Source organism: Oryza brachyantha, chromosome 10 (genome assembly GCF_000231095.2).
Source record: "Oryza brachyantha chromosome 10, ObraRS2, whole genome shotgun sequence".
In the NCBI taxonomy this organism is placed as follows: Eukaryota; Viridiplantae; Streptophyta; class Magnoliopsida; order Poales; family Poaceae; genus Oryza; species Oryza brachyantha.
Genome location: NC_023172.2, coordinates 2,186,940 through 2,201,348, shown reverse-complemented (window position 1 = coordinate 2,201,348; position 14,409 = coordinate 2,186,940). Strand labels below are relative to the sequence as shown.

The window sequence follows — 14,409 nt, the reverse complement described above, 5'->3', positions numbered from 1 at the left end:
ATGTGTGCGTGCTAGCTATAGTACTGTGGCAGAAAGCTACGCGGCACTCGAATTTCCATCATTTGCATTATTATTGCACCACACCTAATTAAGCTAAGTGCGGTGTATCCTGCAAGGCGACAGCTGCTGGTCGATCAGATAGATATATTTGATCTTGATCGATCTGCAATTAATGTCTTTAAGCTAGCTCGATATGTATCATCATATCAAAGTCAAACCACACGATTATAATGTATGGAGACACGCGCAAATGCACGCTACGTACACAGCTAGCCTGCCTTAACCCCAAAATTTGTTAGTTCGTTAACATCTGATCACAGTAGACTACGTACTAGCGCTGCTTTTGATAAGGGAGTGATTGTTTAGTTTTTCATAAAATAGTCAAATAACATATTTATAAATAAAAATTATATATATATATATTCTTTGGATTCTAAAGTCAATGTTAGAAAATAAAATTCGGTTAAAAACTTTTAAAATTAATTATAAATTTACGTTTAAAAATTTAAATTTTAGCTGTAGACATGCAGAAGGGAAAAGATGATGGTGAACCTAAGCTATCCAAGCTTCCATTCCTGTTTGATTATTATGATTATGAGATTAGACGAGAGGAGCAGTGGTGGGAAAGCGCGCGAAAGAGACAAAACGGGCAGGGGTCTTTAATCGCCCTGTTTGTCTAGCCTTCCTTCACAGCAGCTGCCTGGGGTCTTCGCGTCGAGTCATCAACGTACACTGGTACGCTGTTGCAATGTAGTACAATCATGCGTAGCTCAATGAAATTTCAGTAATAAAGGATGCTGGGTGGCGCAAAAGGGCCTATAGCCTAGTGGTTACATAACGTCTTAGTAACACCTAACCGACAACGAGGCGCCTGTGACGACTTCAGGGACTAACCTTATGTCATTATTCCGTGAATACTTATAAGTTAAAATTGACTACAAATTTTAACTGTTATAGTAATTTTGGTTTATAAATATGTCATTTGATTTTTTTACCTTCACGTTCAAACAATGACCAGCTTACAGTTTGATTGTATAACTCAGAATCAATGGCCAAGATCACTTGTCCAGATAGTACAGTGAAAGTTCCCCTGCATTGCCGATTGGGCAAACTACTGTAAACTATGACAAGAGAGTCTCTCTTATTGCACGTGTACAAACATGTTACTCATGGCAGCAAATATATGTGTGGCCCCCACATTCACTCCGGACAACAACCAAGAGGAACCTGCATGAGGGTTTATTGGTCTTATCGCCTATTGTCGTGTCCTAGTCACCAATCATCATCACCATCCAACCCCCAACCGCAACAGCAAAACGAAGCAACCACCGATCTCCTCCACCAAGAAGCCGCAGACCTCCTCCCTCTCGACGTCGGGCTTCACGACGACGTCCTCTCGCTCGCTTGTCCTAGATTTCCTCAATACTGGATCTGATCGGTGCGGCGTCGTTGATCAAGGTGTCAATTGGGAAATCTAGTCAGGCCAGTATGTCGGATAGTTGGCTCGTGAGCTCGTCCGGGAGCGGGAGGATGGTACTGATATCGGCTTCAATTGGATCTAAGTACTGGCCAATGTCGAATGAAAATAGGTTACCGAAGTCCTGAAAAGAAGAGGTAGCAGTGAGAATGTCAACTCAAGGGATTCTGAGATTGCAAGTTATAGACAAAATTACCTGCACCGTCGAAGTGGCTAAAGGCAGAAACTTATAAGGCAAGCCAATGGGAAGACGATCGTTAGCACAGTGCGTGAGAACAGGGAGGCCGTTAGGCTATATCGTTGCAATAGTGTTTGAGCCGGTGACGGAAGACTATTGAAACAGAAATGAGCCGATAGCGGAAATCGGTTACAACAGAAGAATTTTGGAACAATGAATTATTCCGAAAATGGGGGAGGCATGTGTTAACGCAAGAGAAAATTGTCATTATGGATTAATGCATGATTAGAGACCGAATCGGACAAGAAAAGGGGAATCGGCTGGAAGAATAGACTGAAGATGATACAAATTCAGCTGATAGAGTTTGAATCGGACAAGGATTGGAGTCTGACTAGACCCAAAAGCTTAGAGATAGATTCGGAACTAATCAAAGTATGTGTAATCTAGTTTTATTTTATCTTAGAGTTTACTTAGGTTTTTATATCTTATTAGAGTCCGAGTGTAATTAGTTAGTTCATACGGATCCATATCCAGTCAGGTTAGTTATATTCCGGGATATATATAGGCTATCCCACAGATTTGTAAAAAACAACAATCAGTTCATCTACTCAACTTCGGTGCATCGCCAACCTTTTCGACAGAGCGAGCTCTCGGTGCGAGATTTATCACCTTCGCAATGTAAGTTCATGTTTGTCAACCCGTTGATTGGCTAGAACAGGACTGTCTCGATTTAGTTCGATCTCCTACCTAGCTGGTCGGTGGCTTATCTCTTGTTATTGCTTTGATCTACTCTTAGTTTAAAGTAGTATTAGGACCTCGATCAAATCCTTACGAGTTCTCTATTCAATTCGTCCATATGAATCTATTCAACTTGATTCGGTCTCGGTTTAGTATGATCAATCTAGTTGGATCAAGTACTCGTGAAGGCTTATCGCTGGAGTTTTAGCCAGCAATATCTCAAGTAGTCCATTGGTTTATTTATTGATCTTCATGTTTCCTATGATTATATTGTGCTTGAATGCATACTGTCTCGGTTAGGACCGATCTATATAAGTTTGGTTCGATCTGGCTATAGAAACTTGTTCGATCGGTTAAGATTGGTGAGTAAATTAATGGATTACGCTGGTTTGGTATTTAATTACTCATACGCTACAATGCTTTATTGATTTCATGCATGATTATATTTAGATCTAAACTTTCTTGGTTTAGTCCGATCTTTTAGGTTTATCACGAGCATGTATGTATTTAATTAGTCATTATTCTTCCGCATTAGTAGTTGCTATAGCAATCTAGTTTATCTCAAATTCCATGTTTAGTCTCGTATTGGTTGTTGATTGTGCATGCGATGAGTATCAGATTGGTCCGATCGACTGATTAATCTTGAGACTGTCTCGGTTAAGTCCGATCTTTTAAGATTGATTAGTTGATCAAACTATTTGGTAATTATCCTACTCCTAATTTAGCTGATTGGACATATTTTCACCTATACTCATGAAATTCCTGTAAAGCCAATTGTCTACTTCATTGGCTAGGGTCCAGAAATGTTATTGGCTATTCGGCCAATAGTGATTTAGGTTAACTAGTTTTTCTATGTTATATATTGTCAGTTACATGATCAAACTGACTGATATGCCCAATAATCTAAGAATTTTTGTCCAACACTGGAGTGGTCTGATTGTAACTCTCAGGTCTTTGTGTATGATACGTTGTTGTTATTTTGAGCGTCAACAAACATACAATTTTTCATATTTATAAAAAAAATTAATAAGTTGAACGATAAAAGTAGATCAATAAGTTAACAACGTCAAATAAAAAACCTAGAGAGTACTAGTTTTTAACAAACATGTTCCTGTTCTTTTGAATGAAAAGAAAACCACATTCCAAAGATTGAAAGACCATACATAAACAGCGCAATTATCACCTAGAGCAATTTTACAGTACAAATGAAAATACCTGAAGTACGATTATAGTATATAGTAATTTTTTTCTAGTCCTTGATCGACTTGCTATCGGAAATATAGAGTAAATTTTAATACATCTTAATACCTCAATGCACCAAAGTTTTACCGTAAAACTTCGTTCCTACCAATAATTTGTCAAGAACCATAAAATACAACACCCTATATATATCTAGAGGTTTAACTACAAAATGTGGTAACATCGTTACTTCTTAAGGATATTAAAATTGTCCGTATGAATATGGAATATTTTACAACCCTGCTATACGTACGATCCAATTATAGTATCTGTGTACGACTGAAACACTGCAATCATTTATTAGACAAATAAGGTTAAGTGAGTGGCACTGCAACTGTTAAATGGTTGAGTCGTACGTAAATCTGATGGTTGAGTCATATGCATAGAAATTTTTAATATTTTATGGCCATTGAGGAAGCATCTAGAGTACATTTCGATACTAATAAGCAAAACAAAGTTTTATCTTAGAAAATATGGTACGTCGCTGTATGATAAAATTTCCTATAAATATAGTCTGTCGCTCAGGACATTAGTTCGCACCTGCACAGGGTTACGTAACTAAGCTAACCCAACCAAAATGCTTCTTCCATTGATCATCCTAGCCCTGTCGGCACGAGGGGGTTTGTTGCCGGTGGCGGCGGCGGCGATGCAGCCGAACGAGACGTGCCTGCGGCGGTGCGGCGACATCGAGATCCCGTTCCCGTTCGGCGTCGGCAGCGGCTGCTACCTCGAGACGGGGGACATCACGTTCGCGATGACCTGCAACCGTACCGACGACGGGCAGCTGCGGGTGTACAACTACCAGATCGGGGTGGTGGACTTCTCGCTGCTAACCGGGCAGCTGCGCATCTACAGCGCGATCAACGAGTGGTGCTACAACCGCACGGCGGCGGCCATGGACAAACAGAACAACTGGTGGTACGACATGTCCATCACAAATTACCGCATCAACGACGCGCTGAACCGGTTCACCGTCGTCGGCTGCAACTCCCTCGCCTACATCTACTCGCCGGACGACTCCGGCCAGCAGTACATGACGGGGTGCATGGCTACGTGCCCCGGGGTCGGCGGCCTAGAGAACGGCTCCTGCGCCGGCGTCGGCTGCTGCCAGACGGCGATCCCCCGCAGGGTCAACGCCTACACCGTCTCCTTCGAGGAGAAATTCAACACCTCCGGGGCCGACGCCGACGGATTTAGCCCGTGCAGCTACGCCGTGCTGGCCGAGACCTCGGAGTTCTCCTTCCGCACGGCGTACGTCGCCACCGCCGGCGAGTTCGTCAGGGACAACAAGTACGGCAGCCTGCCGCTGGTGCTCGACTGGGCCATCGGGAACAAGACGTGCGAGGAGGCGAAGCGCAACGCGTCGGCGTACGCCTGCGTGAGCGCCAACAGCGACTGCGTCGACTCCAAGTACGGCCGTGGCAGCGGCTACCTCTGCAACTGCTCCGCCGGCTACGAGGGCAATCCGTACCTCATCGACGGTTGCCAAGGTGAGGTACCTAGCTATTTTTTTCACTTCTTCACGCTAGCTGCATGCTATGAGCAGAACCGTACGTGGCGAGCCAGTTATGACTACTCCCTCCTATTTATTCACCCGTTTAGCCTTCAAGTAGTAATAAATTAGGTCATGATTAATTAATTATTAATTATAAAAAATATAAGATAGATTAATATGATGTTTAAGCAATTTTTCTATGGAAAATTATTAAAAAATACGTCGTTTAGTAGTTCGGAAAATATGCATACGAAAAATCAGGAGAATCTGGATTAGTAAGGGGAGAAGAACGAGGCCCAAATCCAATCCATACTGGGGTGTTACTACTCCCTCCTATTTTTATACTGCATGCCATTAAATTTCGAATCCAAGTTCCACCGTTCATTTTATTCAATTTTTTTTAAATATGAAAAATTAATTACAAGTACTACTTAAAATACTGTTAGTAATAAATCAAATCATAAAAATATTTAATTATATAAATTTCTTGAATAAACCCATATACTTTGCCATGGCACAACAAAAACCAAGTTTAATCTTCTTCAAGAAGTTCCTGCTGCAGGAACAAACCAATAGTGTAATCAATAACTTTCCAAGCTTGCCCTGCTCTTGAATTTTCTTTATTACCCATCCTATACTTACATTCAGTTCTCTAGATTTCCTTTGCCTCAGATCATTGCACATCAGCCAATTAGTGAAAACAACCCATGAATATATCAAGTTAATACTGAATTAATGGAAATTTGAAGATAGGAAAATTTGTAAACATTCAAGTGTCTAGAGAAATATTTCAAGTGATAAGAAGGTATATATCTCTGTATGGAGGAGAACCTCATCAATTAACCTAGATGGCTAGAGGAATGAATCATCTAAAGCTTTTGGTGATACCATTGCTAGATTCAAGGGTTAATTTGATCCATGCCACTGCAAATTTGCTATTTTAGAAAAAATACCATTACTGTTCATGATATCGGCTAGATGCCACTGTAATTTTGTAAAATTAGATCTATGCAACTGCCATCACATTTTTAAAATTAAAAGTGATACATAACACATGGATTATTTTATTAATATAGTACAGTCACTTTTAAAAATCTCAAACAAATACTTAAAAATCTAGTGAGCCATATAAATCGAAATTTGGATGTGATTTGATATGTTTTTGGACTCCGACTCATGGAGCAGCCCGTGAGTTACAACTCACCGTAGCTAGACTCTCCCTCTATATATATATAATATTCATCAATTGATGAATTTAGGCAAGGCTAGAAAGTCTTACAATATGAACTGGCTAACTGCTACATTCTTAATATCTGTTGGATAAATATAACCGATTAATATTAGTATAACTATACAACTATTTCGTCATTGATTAATTGTCTATAATATTGATTAGCATGCCACATGCTTTTTTATTGATTATAGTTTGTTGTGTTGGACTTGGACATACTCGATGAACCTATATGCGTACGTACAGATATCAACGAGTGTGAGCACCCGGACAAATACAGTTGCCATGGCCACTGCCGAAACAAGCCAGGCTCCTACGATTGCAAATGCTCCAAGGGTTCCTACAGTGCTGATCCGTTCAAAGATCCCTGCAGCCCAAGGTTTCCTCTTCAAGCACAGATCGCAATAGGTATTACCTACAATTTATTTTGGTTTTACTTATTTTTTTCGACATGAAAACTATCTCGAATACGCATATTTTTTTTTCCCACAATCAACTTGTCGACGATTTGGATGTCGGTAATATATATCGGGTGGCTAGCGAGGCGTAAAGATCAATTGTTAGTATGAAGACATAGGGTTACCCAAGTTCAGTCTCTCGACTAGCGAGATAATACTCTACTCCTGATTAGTGATTCTATTTGATTGTGGGCAGATCAACTAGAGAATAGCCGATCTGAATATGTCGTCCCCCATGAGGGGTGCCCCTGTCCCCTTATAGTGGGGGATAGGGCTTACAGATATGGTAGAGTCATAATCTGATAAGACTAAGATCTATCCTAATTCAGTTACAACTCGGATCCGGCATGCAATCTTGTAGCTACCAAACTCTGGTTGTTCCCCATACAGATATAATCTCCTTGCTATTCGGTACCCCTACAACTATTTGTATATATGTAGTCTACGGATACCACTAGTACAGGTATTCCACAACAGCCTCCGGAGTCATACATAGCCACGCAAATCGTCTGTGTAGATTATTGATCATCGCGTATCTTTGCATAGTATGCTTGACATTATTCGAGTGCTTCCTGGATGCTTCCCGAGTGCTTCCCTAGTGATCCCGAGTACTCTGTGATGATTGTAGAGGCTATTGATGGCTCCGAATGGAAGAAAGGAATAGGTGCATCAAAGATGCACCTATTAGGTGTAGCTCCTGACTCTATGCTTATATGCATAACAATTAAACATAGATTGTTTCTGTGACGGTATAAAAGAGTCTTAGGTGCATCTAGCTCCTGACTCTATGCTTAAATGTGTAACATAGTATCTTGTATGGACCATTACCCAATAAATGTTTATCAAAGTTTCGAGTTTTCTGACTCGAGCAACATTGTTCTGAGTGCTTCTAGACCCGAGTGGTAGCCAACTCTGGTTGCTCTCTCCGAGCGATTTGAACCCGAGTGGTTTGGAGATGATTTTAGTGCCGTGTCTCCCCAGACATGTAATTTATAATTACATTGTGCCCGTAGGGTAGGTTATGCAGAACTGCCTAACCGTTACAGTCGAGTAGTTAGTACCAACTATATTCAGGTTTACTCAAAGTTTAGACACAAGCTGAAAAGCGCAATTAAGTGTCATGGTCGATATCAAACCGTGCCTGTGTAAAAACAATTATAGCCCCATTATATAGGCGCACCGTTGATTCCTGAAATGTGAGAAATCACGAATTTTATGTCAATGTTTGGGCAAACCATAAACTCACAACGTTCTCGTCGACTTGGTATCAACTATGCTAGCACCGAGTTTTACGTATCGGTCCGCTAGGCCCACGGAGGGACATAGTAACACTTAGTCGGTTTTAGAGATTTGGAGCCCTTGAACTGTTTAAGTTCGGTAATTTTGGAGATTTGGTGCGATAGAGCAATTGTGGCGCTGTAACCGATATCGACGCTAGACTTAAAGTAGTCGAGGCTACTTGGGACCAGTTTGCTTCTAGAGCCTCGACGATCTTTGGGTCGTTCGAGACTATGGCGACCAGCTTCAGCTCCATGCCACCCAATAAAATCCTTGAGACGCTTTAAAGAGATACCCGGGCGCGTGGCTGAGGAGGTGAGGGACATGGCGATGATTGTAGCTCATCAAGCCTTAGCCATAATGAAGTCGCCCCTAGGTAGTCTTTTTAGCCACCGTCGAAGATTTTATAGCCAATTGCGACTCGGAGAAGGTGTTGGCACTAGTGGAGGAGGTTGAAGCCGGTGTCGATTCCATAGTTCGGACCTTTGACCTGCAAATAGGAAATATAGCCATTAGCAGTAACCTGTCTCTTGTAAGACCTTCGTTTGTCTGCAATGTAAATTGTTTGCTATTGCTCTAAGTCTTTATTCTGATTTAGATCTCGCAATCTGAAATGAGCTGTGTAAACTTGTGTTGTGTACCCATCCCGACAGCCCCTAAGTAGATTTAGCTAGCGCAGAGCGTAGCGTATTACTCAGTTTGGTACGGTAAGTAGGGCGTAGCCGTGAAGTTTGTTTAGCTTTATTCAGATATTGATATCATGATAAAAAAAGAGCTTTTAAACAACAAACTTTTAAAAGAACCATATGATATAATACAGTGTAGCCCGCCGACTGGCTTGCTGAGGGTGAAAACCACTCGGCGTGGGCAGTCGAAGGATGGAGAAAGAGGAAACTTTTACGAAAAATGTACCAAGTACGAAAGTGACTTATCTGTTCGATATTCCACAAGTTCTCTCGTTGATAGTGATGATGACGGCTGAAATACGGATGCGATCACGATTTGGTTGTGACGATCCTGATGTCGAAGAGAAATGTGGTCGACATGGTAAATAGATTACCACTTAGCAGCGACGAAGTTGATGCGTCCAAAATGGTGGCAGTGCATGCATTCGGTGTGGTGATGGGATCACCACTAAGCAAGGATGAAGTTGGATGTGGCTGACCTTGCAAAGAGATCTTCAATCAGCCACGACGATATTGGCGATGACGAAGTTGATGAAGAACCTACGTCCTTCTGTTGGAAACTAGGTGAGTCATGACCACTCGTTTCATCTTGATCACTAGGCGGACTTCAATCATGTTTGGTGTTAATCTATTTGCTACTAGTCTTTTAGTGTTGTATGTTTCTTAGTCATGAGATGAGTTGGCTTCGCGGCATGTTCCCATCCCAATAGCCCCCGAGCAGACTTAGCCAGCGCGGAGCGTGGCGTTGTTTACCCAATTCAGTACGGTAAGTAGGGAGTAGCCACAAAGTCGTGTAACCGCATCTAGACGTCGATCCAGTGAACAGATGAAGAGCTCATGGGCAGTAGATTTGATTTTCCGGATTCATGTCATCCAAGTCGTCGTGCCCGTCGGGATGAGATGCAGAGACTATATCTGCCGAGGCGGCATAGGAGTTAGCCATTTCAAAGAGATCCTTGATAGTAGTTGGCTCTTTGAGAGTGAATTTCATGATAAATGGCTCATCCTTCATGCCTTTGCGAAGGCGGTGATGGCAACGTCATCCTTGACGTCGGGGATGAAATTGAGAACCTTAGAGAACCATTTGATGTAGGCTCAGAGAGATTCGTTGTTCTTCTGTTGGACCTGGTACAGGTCGTATTTGGGTCGTAGCCTATCGTAAGTACCCTGAAAGTTGGCTATGAACCGGTCACGGAGTTCTGCCCAAGAGTCGATAGATTGTTTGGGAAGCCCCGACAACCAGTGTCCAGCCGAGTCGTCCAGAGCGATCGGTAGATAGTTGGTCATTGCCTTGGTGTCGCCGTCGTCGGCTGCTCAAAAAGCCATGGTGTACACCGTTAGCCATGCCTTGGGATATGTGGAGCATTCATAAATCTTGATGCCAGTTGGCTTGAAACTAGTCAGCCAAGTGAGTTGATTCAAGTTTTTAGTGAAGGCTGGTACACCATCAGTCATGTTAGTGTCAGAGCTCTCGGGTGACTGATGCCTAGACCCTCGACTATAGCTGCGATGTCCGCGGTCCTAACGACGACCGTCCTAGCGAGCTTGGTGTTGGCGTTCAATCTTATGGCGAAGGTTGGAGTTGTCCTCTCAATAGGGGCGCCTTTTCTCAGCCTCAAGACCTTGGCAATGTTTATCTAGTCGATGGATTTTGTCGCCAAGGCGGCATTGCTTATTGGCGGTGCCTTTCCTCTACTCAGAGTCAGGAGACGCTCGACCTGATATTTTATTAGTCGGTGGCCGAGATCCAGATGGTCATTTGGAAACGTTCGGTCTAGATCGAGGTGACCTAGATAAATGAGCCTTCGACCGTACTAGTGGCGTTACCATGTTGCGCTGCAATGAGTGTTGGATCGCATCTGTTGTCACCATTGCCTTAATCTTGTTGATGGTTTTAACCACCGGTAGATCTTGTTGAGGTAGCTGTTGAATGACGTCATTGAATAGATCTGCCGTCGCTTGGACATTTTGTTGAGGGGTCTTGAAGACTGCATGCCCCTCTAGGGGTGTTAATGGATCGGACAATATGCGATCTGATCCGATCCGAATCCGGTCAAATTGAGGATGTGGTAGGGGTTTGCAACTATCCGATGGATACGGAGTCGGATACGAATGTGGTATCATTAATATCTGACAGATGCGGATTATCCGATTTTCTTACCGGATTATCCTATAGTCATTCTAGCGGATAATCCTAGTTTGTTAGCCCACAAAGCACTCAATCAAAAGTCTATCAATAGCCCAAATATTTTTCATCAATATTAAATGACAATGTATTGATAACATGTACATATCACATCCAATCATAATAATCCATTTCTGAGCCGACTCCGCACCGACACCGCACCATTTCCGACATCCGCAACAATCCGCATCCGAAAACATCCGCATCCGTTTAAAAATTATGGTTTAGGATATGGTATTACCACTATCCGTCCGAATCTGCTACGTTAACATCTCTATGCCCCTCAACCCGAGTGTGGAGTAGATTACACTGCACTTTGCACGGCTGGTTCCTTAGTTGTGCTTGAGATTGATTCTCACGTTGGCGTCTGGCTTCGTCGTCAAGTTAATGGCGTTCATCTTCCTACCGCTATTCTCCGGCCTGCTTGGCTTCTTTCTCCTCTTGGCGCTTTTTCTCAGCCTCGTTCGTTGTTGCCTGAGTGATGGTGAAGACCTCTCTAGGAGGAACGAAGCTTCCCGAGCTGCTGTAGGTGTTTAATGCGGTGACTTGGGCAATCGGCTTTGCATTGACCTTGATCCTGAGTGGTGGAGGTGCTGACTCAGGAGACTACAGCTCGGTGTGGTGAGATCTAGATTGGATCTCATCTTGAAACAGTGCCAAGTCGTTTGGTCGGAGGCGGCACACCTCCTCCTCAGGCTCAGACGAATCTGAACACGTATAGGAGAGCGCACCACCCTGATCAGCGAGGAATTTGATGCCGCCGAACTTTGAAGGTTTGTCCCGGGACAAACTTTGTTTTCATGATGTTCGAGTTTGGCTCCATTGATCTCGTCGAAGACGTCAGAGTAGCTTCCCCTATCTGGCGTGCCAACTGTTGACGATTTGGATGTCGGCAATATATATGGGGTGGCTAGCGAGGCATAAAGATCGATGGTTAGGATGAAGACACAGGGTTACCCAGGTTCAGACTCTTGACTAGTGAGATAATACCCAACTCCTGTTTGATGATTGTATTCGATTGTGGGCAGATCAACTAGAGAATAGCCGATCTACATATGTCGTCCCCCATGAGGGGTGCCACTGTCCCCTTTATATAGTGGGGAATAGGGCTTACATATATGGTAGAGTCCTAATCTGATAAAACTAGGATCTATCCTAATTCGTTTACAACTCGGATCCGGCATGCAATCTGGTAGTTACCCAACTCCGATTGTTACCATACAGATATAATCTCCTTCCTATTCGGCACCTGTACGACTGTATGTATATATGTAGTCTATGGATACCCCTAGTACAGGTATTCCACACAACTTTTCTACCGTTATGTCCACTGATAAAAGTATTAAAAATGTAAGTATATATATGAAAGTGTTGATCATTACAAATGGACTTATATTTGTGTGTTTGTGTGAAAGAAATACCTAGGTATAAATCAGGAACCAACAGTTCTTTGTTTTTTCTAAAATAACTGCTATGGAATAAGGACATGCATTTAGTATTTATATAGTTTTTGTACACATATAGATAGATCATTGAGGTTAGATAAGTTACGTTCTCATATGTACGTGTCCCTCTCAATTATTCAATTTCTTTGGAATGTAATAATACACGTACACATATAGATCACTGATCTAGGTTATTACCACAAAACTGCTTTCTAAATAAACAATATTGGAAACTTCTCATAACGAATGAGATTGTATCATAATACACCAAACATAACACCAATGTTGCTTTAGACAGTGTTAACAAAATCTGCTAGTTTGTACTGGAGAGCTGCAACAGATTAATATCTCATATATGGAAGACATTTGTCATTTAAAATAATCAACCCGCAATCCATTTCACATTTTAGAAAGGAGGAGCATCGGAGTTTTACATGGTTATTTTTTACTTGTTTTATAGATTATCGACGAGTTAGTCATATAAAACAATTGTAATATTTCTTCAATATGTAGGCTTCATCGGTGGCCTTTTGATCATGATAGTATTGGTATTCATCACACTATTTCGTAGAGAGAAAAGAAAGATGAAAGAATTTTTCGAAAAGAATGGGGGTCCTATATTAGAAAAAGTTAACAATATCAAGCTATTCAAAAAGGATGACCTTAAGTTTATATTAAAAAGTGGCAATATTATTGGAAAGGGTAGCTTTGGTGAAGTCTACAAGGGGCATATAAGAGAAACTAATCAGTTGGTTGCCGTGAAGAAGCCTATCAACATTAACTTGTCGAAAAAGGATCAATTTGCAAATGAAGTTATCATTCAGTCTCGAGTCATCCACAAGAACATTGTCAAGCTTATAGGTTGTTGCCTAGAAGTTGATATCCCAATTTTGGTATATGAGTTTGTCTCCAAAGGTAGCCTTGAAAACATTCTCCATGGCAACAAGAGGGTGCCTCTCAATCTGGATCAACGTCTACATATTGCTGCACAATCAGCAGAAGCTCTTGCTTACATGCATTCAAAAACAAGTACTACAATCCTTCATGGTGATGTTAAACCGGCTAATATACTTTTAACTGATGACCTTCTACCAAAGATCTCCGACTTCGGTATATCAAGGTTGCTTGCCATGGATAATGATCACACAATGTCGGTCATTGGTGATATGACTTATATGGATCCGGTATATTTTCAAACAGGTCTATTAACCGACAAAAGTGATGTTTACAGTTTTGGAGTTGTTCTCTTGGAGCTCATTACAAGAAAGAAGGCCTCACATTCAGACAAAAACAATTTACTTAGGAACTTTCTTGATGCTTATACAAATGAGACTACAATAAAAGACTTTATTGATGAGGAAATTGCAGCGACAGAACATCTGGAGATTCTTGTTGGTATAGCGGGCATGGTTGTGCAATGTTTAAGTCTTGATGTGAATCAAAGACCAGAGATGACAGACATAGCAGAGCGTCTGCACTACATGGCTAAGAAAGCTCGTGGTATATAGAATTATATTGCTTGTTGTTTTCTGGTGTGCTCATCATGCGTGTTCAGAATATAAAATATTACACCTGAGAGATTATTTGAAATTACCATGTAGAAAATAAACATGTTTATGGTATCTCTTACTGAACTGCAAATCTCCACAACTTAAGGTTCAGTATGTTTTGAATAGGGCGAATAAATGTATGTTTTGTAAGTTGGAATTCGTTAAACTATATTTGCCACTATTGAATACCAAGCATATTTGTTATTGGACTTTCTATTACATTGTGGTGCTATATTTATTTTTTTATTTTTGGACTTTTTAATATTTACTTTTACAAATAAACTGTCCCCTGAACTTAATTCAGTATCTGCACTGCTTATCACGCTGATGTTGTGACGTCGGCTGTACTGGCGTGGGCAAAAACACAATCACAACAGTGTGTTATATTGTCAGGTCAGGTTAGATGGGATGGCGTGGCTAAATAGTGCAAATTTTAAAAATAACTTTTA

General features: G+C 41.5%; 1 protein-coding gene across 1 annotated transcript; it reads left to right on the top strand.

Moving 5' to 3' along the window:
* The first annotated feature begins 4,278 nt into the window (after window positions 1-4,278).
* On the top strand, window positions 4,279-14,148 carry LOC102711315 (wall-associated receptor kinase 2-like). Its single transcript, XM_006664830.1, has 3 exons — window positions 4,279-5,122; window positions 6,605-6,766; window positions 12,924-14,148. Exons 1-3 carry the CDS (start codon window positions 4,279-4,281, stop codon window positions 13,916-13,918), a joined length of 2,001 nt encoding a protein of 666 aa, XP_006664893.1. The 3' UTR covers window positions 13,919-14,148.
* The last annotated feature ends 261 nt before the right edge of the window (window positions 14,149-14,409 follow it).

Excerpts from the sequence above, each read along its gene's own strand:
- LOC102711315 (XM_006664830.1), top strand. The coding sequence starts at position 4,279 with ATGCAGCCGAACGAGACGTGCCTGCGGCGGTGCGGCGACATCGAGATC. Across the intron at positions 5,123-6,604 it reads CCTCATCGACGGTTGCCAAG|ATATCAACGAGTGTGAGCAC; the intron begins GTGAGGTACCTA and ends GCGTACGTACAG. Across the intron at positions 6,767-12,923 it reads TCAAGCACAGATCGCAATAG|GCTTCATCGGTGGCCTTTTG; the intron begins GTATTACCTACA and ends TTCAATATGTAG.